We start from the raw sequence: 15334 nt of genomic DNA, 5'->3' as shown, positions 1-15334 counted from the left end.
GCTGTGTTCTGTCATAGAGATGCTCTACTCAGTTTCCTCATGCAGAGAGCTCACTGCAAGCAGTTTGAAGGCTGCAGGAAATGTCAGTTTGTTTTAAGCATGCTGACATCCAGTTACTAGGTTACTGCAAGCATCTGGCTTGGAGTTGATGGTGACCATCTGAAAGTTGCAGCTCTTTTATGGACACTGCATGTTTCCAGATGAAAATAGCACATTTTAACTGCATTCTGGGAGGAGTTGGTCCTGGCAGGTGCTAAACACTTCAGGCTCAGGACTCAGAGCTCTTATTTCATGGGGCTAAGCTCAGGTTTCATTTTTCTTCTCTAAGACTGGGTGGTGAGACACTGGAATAGGTTGCCCAGGAAGGTTGTGGATGCCTCCTCCTTGGAGGTGTTCAAGGGCAGGTTGGATGAGACCTTGAGCAACCTGGGCTGGTGGGAGGAGTCCCTGCCCATGGCAGGGGGTTGGAACTGGATGATCTTCAAGGTCCCTTCCAAGCCAAACCACTCTGTGAATCTGGGCTCATACACAGTTTCATTACTGAGCTACTCCTACAACAATCTACAGCACCATAGAATTCTTTCACCTGGAAAAGGCATCTAAGGTAGAGTCCAACTATCAACCTAAGACCACCATGGCTGTGTTCTCCGCTATGAACCTGTGAATTTTGGGTACTATCTCCTGATTTCCAAGCAGCACACAGGAGGAGGAGCAGATTCTTTTTATCTTGGCACAAGCTGGATAAGTCCCAGTGGAATTTGTAAATTGGGATTTCCACATTTGCAAACACTACAGGCATAAAGCTGGTGAAGGCAGCAGAATGGATCCTGCCCCAGCAGTCTTCTTCTCAGGGAGTGCAAGGGAAAGAATAAGAGGATATAAACCATGCAGAAGGGGCATAGAAGGACAAGATTAGTTAGTTAAAATGAGATGGTCTTCATCTCACCAATCCACCCCAAATCTCTGAAACAGAAACTTTATCTACAGGATTTGGGGTTTCTACTCTTCAAGTAATTTGTTGGTGAGGTCCACACAAGGATGTATCCATAGTGACAGAAGTTCTGTGTGAAAGTGAGATTATCAAACCTTAACTTGCATTCACTGCAGAAGAAAATGATGCTCCTGACAAGATTTGCAGAGAGTGTCCAGAGGGCTGAAATGCCTGTGTGGCATAGCAGGAACAGAACAGAGGGAGATAAATTAAATCCCTAATGTGATTTACCTCAAAGCAATAGACTGCAGCATGTTCCTTACGTGAGGAGCTTTGCAGTTAGTTTGGGTTTGTCTCTTTTGCCAGCATTTCAGAAATGTGCAGTGGTTCAGAAAGTTTATGAAGCCAAGATAAGGAACTGCATGCCCTAACACATGGTTTTAGACATCTCATATCCATCTCTTTGTGTTTCTTGCTAGATTGAGCTTCACCACCTAACTGTTTACTGCAATCCCAACCTTGCAATGGAAGATTCGTGTTGTGAGATATCTGCGGACCTGGTAAGTTGTTTGTTAGAGTCATAGAATGGCTTAGGTTGGAAGGGACTTCAGAGATCATTTATTCCAACCTCTCAACTCGACTTGGCTACTCAAAGCCTCATCCAGCCTGACCTTGAACACTTGCAGGAAGGAGGAATCCACAAACTCCCTGGGTGGCCTATTTCAAAGTCTCAACACCCTCATACTGAAGATCTTCTTCCTCAGTCCAGTCTAACCCTGCTCTTCCTCAGCTTCAAACCATTCCCCCTTGTCCTGTCTCTAAACACCCTCAGGAAAAGTCCCTCTGCAGCCTTCCTGTAGGTTTTGTTCAGGTATTGGAAGGCAGCTCTAAGGTCCCTCTGGAGTCCTCTTCTCTTCTCTTCTCTTCTCTTCTCTTCTCTTCTCTTCTCTTCTCTTCTCTTCTCTTCTCTTCTCTTCTCTTCTCTTCTCTTCTCTTCTCTTCTCTTCTCTTCTCTTCTCTTCTCTTCTCTTCTCTTCTCTTCTCTTCTCTTCTCTTCTCTTCTCTTCTCTTCTCTTCTCTTCTCTTCTCTTTTCTCTTCTCTTCTCTTCCCTTCTCTTCCCTTCTCTTGTCTTCTCTTGTCTTCTCTTATCTTCTCTTATCTTCTCTTCTTCTCCAGGTGCAGGACCTTACACTCAGCCTTGTTGATCTTCATGAGGCTAGCTTGGGCCCATCTTTGAGTCTGCCCAAGTCCCTGGGTGGCAACTGGACCACACATCTTGGTGTCATCCCTTCCAACCCAGACCAATTTGTGATTCTGTGATTCTTGGTTAGTGAGCAGCAAATCTCCTTTTCCATTTCAGTGCTCACGTGAGGAGAGGTTCCTTGCTACAACTGCATCACCAGTGACAGCTCGTGACAGCAAAATATCCCTGCAGCAAGAACCTGGAGAGAAATGCCACTGCTTCCCAAATAAAGTATGGGATTGCCATAGTGCTTTGGAGTTTTATTAGTGATGAAAAACATCTGACTGGTTTTTAGTGTTAGGATATCCTGAAATGAGGCTTCTCAGTTAAGATACAGGATGCTTCAGGTTCAGTTAAGAGAGCTGCAGAGGTGTGTCAATATTCCTTGTTTGAACAGAAACACAAAGAAAGGGATCCAAGGCCAAAATGATCCTTGTATTTAGCCATCATGTTCAGAGTAGGGGATTTTACTGCAGAAGAAATTATTTTCTGCATGAATGCTTCTAAAACAAATGTTCCTCTCCTGAAGAATTGTATTTATTATGTAGAATTATTGTTATTAAGCATCTAATAATTTATAGTATATTATAATATTAGCATCATCAGTATCATGTCACCATTATGATTATTGTTGTTGTCATAATGAGTGTTGTTATTATTACATTTTATTTTTATTACCTTGGTTATATATATTTATTATATATAAATATATATTATATAATAATATATTATTATTTTAAAATAATAATAATAATTATAGATATAATAATACATAATAAAGTAATAGAATAGAATAGAATAGAATAGAATAGAATAGAATAGAATAGAATAGAATAGAATGGAATAGAATAGAATAGAAGATAACATAAGATAATATAGGAGAATATAATATAATATAATATAATATAATATAAATATAATTTTCATTATTATAATTATTGTCATTATTATTTTCACCATTGTAATTATTGTCGTTACTGTTATTATAGTGATTGTTATTATTTCATTGTAATTATTTCAATTTATTTATTTTTAATAAATTTAGTATGTATATTTTATTATCTAGCAGCTTTTTGTTAGGCTTTCATAATAAGGAGAAGGAAACCAAACCAAACATGTTTTGAATCTATTTATTTGTTACTTTTAGTTTTTTTCCTCATTTGAAGATCAGGGATTTATTATGTACAATTATTGGTGATAACAATGATAATGATAATGATGATGATGACGATGATGATAATAATGATGTTATGGATGTTATACTTGTTATTATTGTTATTATTATTGGTGGTGGTTGTTATGCCTGTTATTGTCTATTATTATTATTATTTTATTATATTTTCATTATTTTATTATTCTACTTTTCTTCTTTCTATTCCTTTAATTTTTAATCTATCTTTATTAGGTATGTTTTATTTTGTATCCTTTTCTTTTTTGGTTAGACTTTTGTGATAAAGACACACATATTCTGGATCTACTTATTTTTTCATTTTTTTCCCCTCATTTGAAAACCAGGGATTTATTATGTACAATTATAGCTTTATTTATTTATGTATTTATGTATTTATTTATTCTTATTGTTCTTCTTCTCCTCCTCATTATTATTATTTTATTTTTTATTATCGTATTTTTATATTTTACTATTTATTTTATTTTTTTTAGTTTTACTATTTATTTTATTTTATTATTTTTTATTATTTTAGAATTGCTATATTTTCTTTTTCTTTCATTTTAATATCTTTTATATATATATGTATATTTTATTATGCATCATTTTCTATTTAGACTTCTGTGATAAGGACAAAGAAAGCAAACAAAGTGAATATTCTGGATCTCCTTATTTGTTAATTTAATTTATTTCCTCCTTTGAAAACCAGGGAGAAGCAGGGTTGCCAGGAGCAGCTGGTTTGCCAGGCCATAAAGGAGAGAAAGGTGAAAAGGTAAACCCACCAGTTTAATTCTCCCTTTCCAATCTTGCACCCTTGGCTTATCTTTCATAAATAGAAACCTGATGGATTTGGTTGCTCCCTAAAGGAATCTCCCTGTCTACAGGTTCAATGCTTTCTTGGTTAGTCTCTGCTTTTGCTCTAGGCTTGGGGCAGTGTGGCTGGAGAGCTGTCTGACAGAAAGGGACCTGGGTGTTGTAACTGACAAACCAGCAGTGTGCCCAGGTGGCCAAGGAAGCCAGTGACATCCTGGCTGGGATCAGAGATGCTGTGTCCAGCAGGAGCAGGGAGGGAACTGTCCCCTGGTACTCAGCTCTGGTGAGGCTGTACTTTGAGTTCAGTTTTGGGCACCTTGATGCAAGAGAGACCTTGAGGTCCTGGAGCCAGTGCAGAGGAGGGCAAGGAAGCTGGGGAAGGGGCTGGAGAATAAATCTGATGAGGAGAGACTGAAAGAGCTGGGGACATGGTTAGTGTGAAACAGGAGTCTGAGGGGAGACCTCATTGCTCTCTACAACTACCTGAAAGGAGGCTGTATAGAGGTTGGTGCTGGTCTCTTCTCACAGGTAATCAGTGACAGAACAAGAGGGAATGGCCTCAAGATGCAATAGGAGAGATTTAGACTGGACGTTAGGAAGAATTTTTTCCAGCAAGTGTGGTCAGGCATTGGAATGTGCTGCCCAGGGAGGTGGTGGAGTCACCAACCCTGGATGTGTTTAAAGGTGGTCTGGATGTGGTACCTGGGGCTATGGTTTAGGGGTGAGCCTTGTAGAGTAGGGTTAATGGTTGAACTTGGTGACCCTGAGAGTCTTTTTCCACCCTGAATGTTTCTGTGATTCCTGCCAGGCAGCCTACAGCTGTCTCACCTTGGCTTTGCATCTGGGGGGACCTGTCTGTCCCAGAGAGGTTGTGGAGTCTCCTCTGGAGACTTTCAAAAGCCATCTCCCAATCCAGACCATTTTTTTGTGTTTCTCTGGTATACATTGAAAATACAAACTGTTCTTTTCTTAAAGTAACTGCATGTTAGCTTTTCATTTTTATTTAAGAAGACTTAGTGCCCATAAAAGATTTTTAAATTGAAATCCAAAAAATAATTAAATATTTTGATACAACAATAAAGTATTCCAAGCTGTGTTAATAGGTCATTGGTTAATGCTGTAAGTACAGCAAGGAGCAAAAAGTCAACCATTAAAGTGCCTGTTGATGCACAACATGGAAAATTTATTGCTGGTCAAGTGACCTTCATTAATTTAAATATTACTTAAGGAAAAAGACATTTAAAGGACTATTTTAGGGCATCTAGGGTTAGATTTATGCACTAGGCTGTTGCACTAAGAAAATATTTGTGGCAGGACTATAAGGAAAAAGAACCCAAGGAAAATAAATGAGGTGTCTGCTCCTTCTGCCTATTTTCCTTGCTAGTCTTCATGGTTGGACTTGAAGGTCTTAGAGATCTCTTCCAAGCTTAATGATTTTGGTGCTTTCCTTCCGTCTCTTCTGTCATTCCTGATACCCCTGTTCCACCTGATTCTACATAAGGCCATTTCTTCTTGTCCCAAATGAGCTTGAGTCTGCCATCACCACGTCTCCAGGGATGGTGACTTCACCATTCCCTGGGCAGCCTATTCCAGAGTTTGAGAATCCTTTCAGTGAAGAAGTTTCTTCTACTATCCAACCTAAACCTCCTCTGGTACAACTTGAGGCCATTTTTTCTTATTCCAAATGAGCTTGATTCAACAAAGCAAACCCATTGGAAACTCCAAGCATTTCTACAGTTCCATTTTCTCCCAGTTCACTCTGATTTTTGTCTGTCTAAACAGAAGGGAAGAGTGAACCCCTCACATTAAATCAATGTTTTCCCTTACGTTGAACAATATCTACACCTTAGATTTCCTCTTTATAATGCACCAGCATTGCCAGTTTTGAAACACCCATGGCTCCACATCAATAATGGGAAGTACCCTCAAGACCCTCATTGCTCTCCACAACTCCCTGAAAGGAGGGTGGAGTGAAGTGGGGGTTGGTCTCTTCTCCCTAGTATCAGGTGATAGAATGAGAGGAAACAGCCTGAAATTGTGCCAGGGGAAGTTTAGACTGGAACTTAGGAAAATTTTCATTGTTGGATGAGTGGTCAGGGGTTGGAACAGGCTGCCCAGGGAGGTGGTGGAGTCACCATCCCTGGAGGTGTTCAAGAAATGTGTGGCCATGGCACTTGGGGACATGGCTTAATGGCCATGGTGGTGTTGGGTTGATGGTTGGACTCAAAGATCTTAGAGGTCTTTTCTAACCAAAGCAATGCTGTGATTCTATGATTTTATTATGCAACCTGAACCTCCTCTGGAAGAGCTCAAGGACATTTCCTCTTGTCCTGTGACTTGTTCCATGTAAGAAGGGACCATCCCACACCTCACTCTAGCCTTCTTTGAGGTAGTTTTTGAGGATGATGAAGTCTCCTGTCAGCCTCCTCTTCTCCAAACCAAAAACCCCAGCTCCCTCAGGCATCCCTCCTAAGACAGAAGCCTCACCTGATCTAATCTGCAGTGGTGAAGAACTGTCTGCAGTTAGTGGAGCAGGAGTGCAAACACTGCTCAGCTGAGTGGCCAGTAAGCTAAAGGCTTCGAGGTGTGTGGCAGGCTGTGTCAGCTTAGCCTCTGCAGCCTATAAAAATCCTCTGCTGAATGGTACAGAGGAGCTCTGCTCTTCTAAAACACTGCCAAGCAGCACAAGGGAACAGAGGGTGCAGAGATAAGAGAGTCACTCTCTGGGTGCTTAGATAAGGTAAGCAGGGGCCAGTCCTGCTCTTTTGTCTCTCTAGTGCTCATGGGGTCCTGCTGTTTGTGCACAGAGGCTTTTGGTCTGCTTTTGAGACAGAGCTAACTAAGGACCATTCCAATCCTATATGAGGAGGGGCTGAAGGAGCTGGTGGTGTTCAGCCTGGAGAAGAGGAGGCTGAGGGAGGACCTCATCATTCTCTACAGCTGCCTGAAATGAGGTAGTAGCAAGGTGGGGGTCAGCTTCTTCTCACAAGTAATAGGATGAGAGGAAATGGCCTCAAGCTGCACCAACAGAAGTTTAGACTGGATGTTAGGAAAAATTTTTTCACTGAAAGTGTCACTGAACACTGAAACAGGCTGCCCTGGGAGGTGGTGGAGTCACCACCCCCGAAGGTGTTTAAAAGATGTTTGGATGAGAAGCTTAGAGACATGGAGGGGATATCTACAACCTCCATGGTCAAGGATCCTTCATCCCTGGGAGTGTTCAAGGCCAGGTTGCACAAGACCTTGAACAGACTGTTCTAGTGGAAGGTGTCCTTGCCCATGTTCTGGGGTGGATTTATCCTCCTTGTTTTTTTTTTTTTTTTTTTCCTACCCTTGAAACGAGAAACAAAACTACTGAATTCTCAGTATTTCACTGAGGCTGCCATCCAAGGCTCTGGATCAGAGCCACACTGGGTAGAGCATCAGGAGAATGAAGCATCTCAGAGTTCAGTGTGCTGAGTCAGCAGCTGGTTTGTGCCAGACTAGAGAGAATGCTGAGGAAAACCAAAATCTTGCAAACCCTTCCTTGTCCAGGGGTGAAATCTTTCATAGTGGGTCTTCTGGGATAGAGCAAATACTGTTGTTGTCTACTTCTTCTGGCCCATCTCCCTCTTCCTCTCTTAACTTCAGAAAGGTTTAGGTTGGGTATTAGGAAATATTTCTTTGCTGCAAGAGTGCTCAGGGATTGGAACAGGCTGCCCAAGGACACATGGAGGTGTTCAAGAAAACTGTGGCCGTGCCCCTTTGGGTCATGTTTTAATGGCCATGGTGGTGTTGGGTTGATGGTTGGACTGGATGATCTTAGAGGTCTTTTCCAATGAAAACAATTCTATGATTCTATGATTTCAGAACAGAGATATTACATTTACACTGAAAAGATGAAGGTACTACAGAATTCTGTCTGTGAAGCTCTCAGAGAATTAGGGCTTTGGTTGGGGTTTTGTGGTTGGTTTGGGTGTTTAGGGTTTTTTTTGGGTTTGGTTTGGTTTTGTTTTGTTGTCAGGTTTTTTAATAAAAGCTTGACAGCAAAGTTTGTATTTTGATACTGAGTTCTGGGATACCTAAATGATTGGAGGAGGGACTTTTCATAAGGGTGTCTAGCAATAGGACAAGGGGGAATGGTTTGAAGCTCAGGGAGAGCAGGGATCTCAGGAAGAAGTGCTTCAGTATCAGGGTGATGAGATTCTGGAATAGGTTGCCCAGGGAAGCTGTGGATACCTCCTCCCTGGAGATGTTCAAGGACAGATTGGATGAGGTCTTGAGCAGCTGAGTCTAGTTGAGAGGTGTCCCTACCCATGGCAGGAAGACTGGAGATGATCTCTAAGGTCCCTCCCAACCTGAGCCATTCTGTGTTATTGTATTGAAGCTGCATTAATTAAAATGTAAACCATCTCCTCCCCCTCCCCAGTGATTACATTCTTAGCATGACAAAACAAAGCAGAAGATACTTTTTAAAGTTGAATCAGATATGACCCAAGTAGCTCTTGTTAACCTCAGAGGTCTTCAGAGGTTCTAACTGAACAATTTCTTTTGTAGGGTGAAATGGGCATGAAAGGACAGGATGGTATTGCTGGTCCTCCTGGTGAAAAGGTACCTTGATGTGCACTGATGTGTAGTTTGACTCACAGGCAGTGCTCATTGTGTCATCAGTGGCCTACCTGCAATTGTCTACAAAAATGGGAGAGCAGAACACTTCTCTTAGAAAATGAACTTTTTACCTCCACTGCCATGCTCTTGGAGCCCACTCACTCTAGTGGTACTTGGATACCTCCTCCTTGGAGGTGCTCAAGGCCAGGTTGGATGAGGTGTTGAGCAGTGATTAGTGAAAGATGTCCCTATATTGTCCTTTTGTTTATTGCAGTTGTATCTTTAGCATCACAATTGACGTCCTCAAGCCTCACTTCTATCAGTTTGGAATTTTTCTCATTGTGTGCTTCTGGTTTCTGTTATTTCAGTGCCATAAACAAGGATGCCTTTAAAAAAAAGGCAGCTGTTGCTGTGAGAAGCTCAGTACTTCATTTGTGCTGCTTTCACAGGCATGCAGCATTTCAGGAACAGCAGAGGGTTTGATTTATTTAGTAATTACCCAGATTTAGAAGTAATGATGTAAAGCTTCACTTCAGCTGTTGTAAACATTCCATGTAAAACGTGGAATGAACAAGCTACAGAATGATGAAAGTATCTTTCCTTACTCTCTCTGTCTCAAGTTGTGTTTTGGTTAAAAGGGAAGGTACATCTAGAATATTGCCATGGTTAAAATAATCACAGGATGGTTTGGGTTGGAAGGGACCTTAAATATCATCCAGTTCCAACCCCTTTGCCATGGGTGTGGCCCAAGCAGCACTGAGTGTGACAATGACTTCTTTATCTCTGCTGGTAATGCCTTCATGGTGCCTCCCAGCATCCTGTTGGCTTTCTTTGCTGCTGCAGTTCACTCAAGCTGAGCTTGTTATCCACCAAGACCCCCAGGTCAGTGTAGACTTTGAAAAAGACACAGTTGAGGTGAAACTTGCCCTGTTCTACAGTCATGAACGGAACAGAAAATGTTAGCAGGGATTTGTTTCTTGTACTTTCCCTTTCAATGTGTAAAGGAGAGAAGGTTCCAAAGGGATAGAAAGGGAAGGTTCTTCCTCTTAGGGCACTGCAGAGTTTAAAGACACTGAAAATATATCAGAAAGTTAACAGAATAAAAATCCATGGAGTGTGTCAGACAAACACTGCTGGTGCCTGGAGCTCCTTGAGCTCCCAGACACTGAAGCCTGGGAAACCCACTGACAAGCCTTATGGTTGCCCTGTTGTTACACTTTTCTGTGGTCATATACTGGACCAGAGAAACCTTTTCTTGAATCCAGTTAGACAGTTTTTACTTCACTTTGCTCCCAGATGTGAAACATGTTATTGTAAAACATGTGAGACTGAATGAGGTTGATGTAGAATGAAGCTGAGTTTTCCCATGACTCTCTTTCTGGAGCTCTTTCTCTGATGTTATCTTTCTTTAAAATTACCAAGCCACATTGTTTTGCCAGTGCAAGTTATTATTACAGTTTCCATGGTTAATACTGTTTGCGTTTCTTTTGCTTAGCACCTCACAGATTCTCAGTCAGGCCAAATCCCCAAACTGCTGTTAGTTTATGTAAGGCTCAACAGTCAGAGCATATTTAATATCAAAACACTGTCATCTTCCTGAAGGTTGGAGCTCTTTGAATTCTGGCTGCAGAAAAGTCATAGGATTGTTTCAAATTAAAAATCAGCTACTGTGGAATCTGAAACTAGCAAATCCAAAAGCTGTTTAAAAAAGCACAGAATCACAGAATGTTAGGGGTTGGAAGGGACTTCAAAAGGTCATCCAGTCCAAGCCCCCTGCCAGAGCAGGATCACCTAGAGCAGATCACACAGGAACACATCCAGGTGGGTCTTGAATATCTCCAGAGAGGGAGACTCCACAACCCCCCTGGGCAGCCTGTTCCAGGGCTCTGTCACCCTCACAGTGAAGAAATTCTTCCTCCTGTTTCCATGGAACTTCCTATGCCTCAGCTTCCACCACTGCTCCTTGTGCTGTCATTGGGCATCACCCAGCAGAGCCTGGCTCCAGCCTCTGGGCACTCACCCTGCACAGCTTTATCAACAGCAATGAGGTCACCTCTCAGGCTCCTCCTCTCCAAGCTACAGAGCCCTCAGCTCCCTCAGGCTCTCCTCGTAAGGAAGATGTTCCACTGCCTTCACCATTTCTGTGACTCTTTGCGGGACTCAAAACAACAAAAACAATAACAAAATGAGGGGAGGGCCAAACTAAGTGTTTTGTACATGTGTAGCTAGATGAAGAAACTGAGATCCAGCCACCTAGCTTCTACTGGCCAGAGCTGGCATGTCTGTGCCCAGTAATACAGTATTGAGTGGAACTGAAGCTTGAGGAGGGCAGAATTAGACTGGAGATTAGGAAGAAATTCTTCACAGTGAGGGTGGGATGACACTGGAACAGGTTGCCCAGGGAGGTTGTGGATGCCCCCTCCATGGAGGTGTTCAGGGCCAGGTTGGATGAAGCCTTGAGCAACCTGGGCTGGTGGAAGGTGTCCCTGCCCATGGCAGGGGGTTGGAACTGGATGATCTTTAAGGTCCCTTCCAATGTAAACCATTCTGTGATGCTATAAAAGCAGTTGCTGTGGAGGTTTGGATAAAGAAGGACAGACAAAAGCAGTTTAGTTTGGGAAGTCTTCTGAATTACTTTTCTGACTAGATCAGATCTGCTTTTCAGAATCTGGTGACCAAGAAAGAAGAAAAAGTATTTTCATTATATTAAATAAACAAATAAATATAGAATAGCTCCCCAGAGCCTTCTCTTCTCCAGGCTGAACAGACAAAACTCTCTTAGCCTATCCCCATAGGGGAGGTTCTCCAACCCTCAGATCATCTTTGTGGCCTCTTCTGGACCACCAGTTCCATATTCCTCTTATGCTGTGGGCACCAAACCTGGACACAGTGCTGCAGGTGAGGTCTGAGCAGAGCAGAGGGCAGAATCCCCTCCCTGTGCTGCTGCTCTCCCTGCTCTGGATGCAGCTCAGCACTCAGCTGCCTGCTGGGCTGCCAGGGACCCTTGCTGGCTCCTGGGGGAGTTTGTCACCAACTGACACCCCCAAGGCCTTCTCCTCAAGACCTCTTTCTTACAGTTCTTTGTGCACAGGTGACAGTGATGGAGATGCTAAATCTATGTTTCTTCTTGTGACATGCTTGTGGCATTTTTCACTTTTAATACTTCCAAACGGCTTCGCTTTGCTCTTGTAGTTCTCTGCACTACGTTTTTTGCAGTGGCTTAGCTTTGCTGCTGTAGTTCTCTGCACTAAATATTTCTGTAGTCAGGCATCCTAAAGTATGAACTATACTGAGTAAGCTCTCTGAAGTAGCTGAGTTTGCACAGTGAGCTTGAAGAAGCAGTGGAATACTCAACATGCTCTGCATTTGCTACTCCACTCCCTGGGTGCTCCCACAGTGTGTTAATAAAATAAACAGTTTAGACAGAATGAAAGGAGAAAGAAATGCTTATGAGAATAAAAACAATGTTCAGCACTACACAACTTAGATTTATGTTCAATGTCAGACTGGAGAGAAAAAAAAAAAAAAAAAAAAAAACAACCAAAAACCCTGAGTGTACATTTCCAGAGCTCTACCAAGTACATGAATGCTGTTTGCACTTCAAGAGGCATGAAAAGGAGATTGGGTTGACATGGAGCTGTGCAGCAGGGATCTGTTAAAGGATTGTTCCTTTGTTTTGCATGTTGGTCATGGTGGCCCAGCAGGGTGTACATGTACTCACATATTTTGTGAGCTAGAAGACAACAGGACTAGAACACATAATGCTGTTTGTGGTAGTTGTTTTCATGTGACTCTAGGAGATGGTTATCTGTAACTTCAGTTTTCTCAAGGCTGTTATCAGTGCTCTGTCTCAAGTTTTCCTAGAATCATAGGATGCTGGGGATTGGAAGAGACTTCTGCAGATTGAGTCCAATCCTCCCTGCAAAGCAGGATCACCTAGGGCAGGTCACACAGGAACTCATCCAGGTGATTTGTGAAAGCCTCCAGAGAAGGAGACTCCACAACCTCTCTGGGCAGCCTACTCCAAGTCTCCAGCACCCTCATGGCAAAGAAGTTTCTCCTCCTGTTGAGATAGAATTTCCTGGGACTGTGTTTATGTCCATTGTCCCTTGTCCTGTCACTAGATATCATTGAAAAGAGGCTGGCTCCATCCTCCTGACAGCCACCCTTCAGGTATCTGTAGACATCGATCAGATCCCCTCTCAGTCTTCTCCAGACTAAACAGTCCCAAGTCTCTCAGTCCTTCCTCATCAGATGTTCCTGTCCCTTAAACGTCCTCATAGCCCTCTGTTTGACTTTCCAGTAGTTCCCTTTATCTCTTGAAATGGACCCAGTGCTCCAGGTGAGGCCTCACAGGGCAGAGAATCTCCCTTGACCTGCTCACCTCTTAATGTACTCCAGGAGACCATTTGCCTTCTTGGCCACAAAGGAACATTGCTGTCCTATGGAGAACTTACTGTCCACCAGGACTCCAAGGCCCTTCTCCATGGAGCTGCTTTCCAGCAGTTCAATTCCTGACCTGTGCTGGTGCAGGGGCTTATTCCAGCCCAGGTGCAGGGCTCCACACTTATCCTTGTTGAACTTCTCCCTGACTCTGAAACCTAACCCTGGCGATTTTATTCACCTTAAATTCGATTCCCCTTTTATCATTGAGTTTTCCATTCATATTTGGTACAAGTAAGGAAATGATTAGTAAAAGGGTGCCCAAAACATGATATAGATACCATTTGTGGTATGTGTGCTGCATCCAAGTGGCATCTTAACACTTCCTTCCCTCTGCTCTGCCTGGTGGGAAGAGCTCCCCCTTGCCCTTAGCAGCACCTAGAAAATGAGTGTGAGAAGTGCTGCCTTTTAAGATTATTTATTAAAGAAGAAACTGAATTCAGCAGCTCAGTGTTAAGCATGGCTTAGAAACATCCAGTGCTTTGTTTTCCACCATGATTTAAATATAAACACTCATTAATTTAGGATTAAAAATAAACAAATGGCATGCTACTGCAGCATGTGACTTCAAGCTGCTGTCAGAGATGCTTTTAATCCCCAGCTCCATACTGAGTTACTCCAGGGACAGGTCTTCAGGGCCAACTATGTCATGAAATGCACAAACAGGAAACTTGTTAAAATGTGCTTCCAAATCAAATGGAGTCATCCTGAAGATCCTTGACCTGCTTTCCCCACTGCATGGAAACCCTGTGTAGAATTTTGCAAGGCATATTTGACTTAGCAGAAGAGCCATGGTTATATGGGCTGTTCTGTCACTTCAGCATCTGCTCCTGGAACATCAATCACTTGTGCTAATATACAAACCTGAGGAGACATTGGTGTTGAGCTGACAGTGATGCACTCTTTTCCTTGCAGCTGTCTCAGGAGATCTCTGAGCGCTGTGCCTTCCACATTTCATCTGCTGTACTGATCCTTGACAGGGGTCAGTGCAATTCCAAAGTAGCTCCTCAGCCATCTCTGGAAAAGCTTCCCAAGTGGCATGTGGAGTGCTGGATAGGTACTGCCCAAAGCCAGCTTACTCAGTTTATCTGTCTTTTGTTCAGTGCCATCCAATTTCTGACCTCCTGTCATTGCTAATCAGTTAGATTTCAGAGCAGGTATGGACATAAACTGTGCAACTTATGCACAACTGAGAACTCCTGGTCCTACTTTGGAGTGTCCAGCAGAGATAAAAAGAACATAAGAATATAGGAAAAAAACCCTATTTGACAGGATAAAAATCACAGAATGATAGGAGCTGGAAGGGACCTCTGGAAGTCACCAGGCAACATTCCTGCCAGAGCAGGTTGCACAGGAACATATCCAGGTGGGTTTTGAAAGCCTCTGAGATGGAAGCTCCACTACCTCTCTGGACAACCTGTTCCAGTGCTTTACCACCTTTGAAGTGAAGAAGTTTCTCCTCACGTTTAGATGGAACTTCTTATGCTCACCTTTGTGCCCTTCACCTCTTGTCCTACCACTGGGCACCACTGAAAAAAAGCCTGGCCCCATCCTCCTGACACCCACCCTTTAAGTATTGATCAGCACTGATGAGATCCCCCTCTCAGTCTCCTCTTCTTTAGGCTAATACCATTAATACAGAAAAAAAAACCTTTGCAAAGCAGGGGAATTATGAGCTGTGAGAAGGTAAAACCAAACCAACATTTTAATAGGAAATATGGTGCAGATTTTTAAAAGAATAGATGATGATGATGATTATCATTATTACTATTACTACTACTACTACTATTATTATTATTATTATATTATTTTGTGGGCTTAAACTTAAACTAACCCCAGTAATTTTCCAGTGGGAACTTTTATTATCACCAAGGTTAAAGCCTTGAGTTGCTGGCACCTACATCAAGCAGTTGGACCTCAGCTGCTAAAGCCACAAATTTTACCTCGTCCTTTTGTTTTATTTTCAGGGATATCTTTGTGTATAATGAAGAGGTCAATGCATGTGAACAGAGCAGCTCTCCACAGCTTTCTGGTGGATAAATTTGCTTTCTGAAAAACCTTACTGGGCAAATCCCCTTCAGACCACTCTGTCTGGCAAAACTTACTGCTTCAGCACGCATAGCTCTTGCTCTCTCCCTCCTTGGCGTT

At 42.5% G+C, this 15334-nt stretch overlaps 1 protein-coding gene across 1 annotated transcript in view; it reads left to right on the top strand.

Annotated features, from left to right (window-relative positions):
• COL19A1 (collagen type XIX alpha 1 chain) overlaps positions 1-15334 on the top strand; it is a 204041-nt gene that overhangs the window by 37039 nt on the left and 151668 nt on the right. Inside the window, exons 6-9 of the mRNA XM_054394527.1 lie at positions 1411-1491; positions 2293-2406; positions 4053-4115; positions 8693-8746. Coding sequence (XP_054250502.1) covers positions 1411-1491; positions 2293-2406; positions 4053-4115; positions 8693-8746 — 312 coding nt within the window. The remainder of the gene's footprint in view (positions 1-1410; positions 1492-2292; positions 2407-4052; positions 4116-8692; positions 8747-15334) is intronic.

This window comes from Indicator indicator, chromosome 2, assembly GCF_027791375.1.
Source record: "Indicator indicator isolate 239-I01 chromosome 2, UM_Iind_1.1, whole genome shotgun sequence".
NCBI classification, from domain to species: Eukaryota; Metazoa; Chordata; class Aves; order Piciformes; family Indicatoridae; genus Indicator; species Indicator indicator.
The sequence above is the reverse complement of the archived record's forward strand: the minus strand, read 5'-3'. Positions and strand labels throughout refer to the sequence as shown.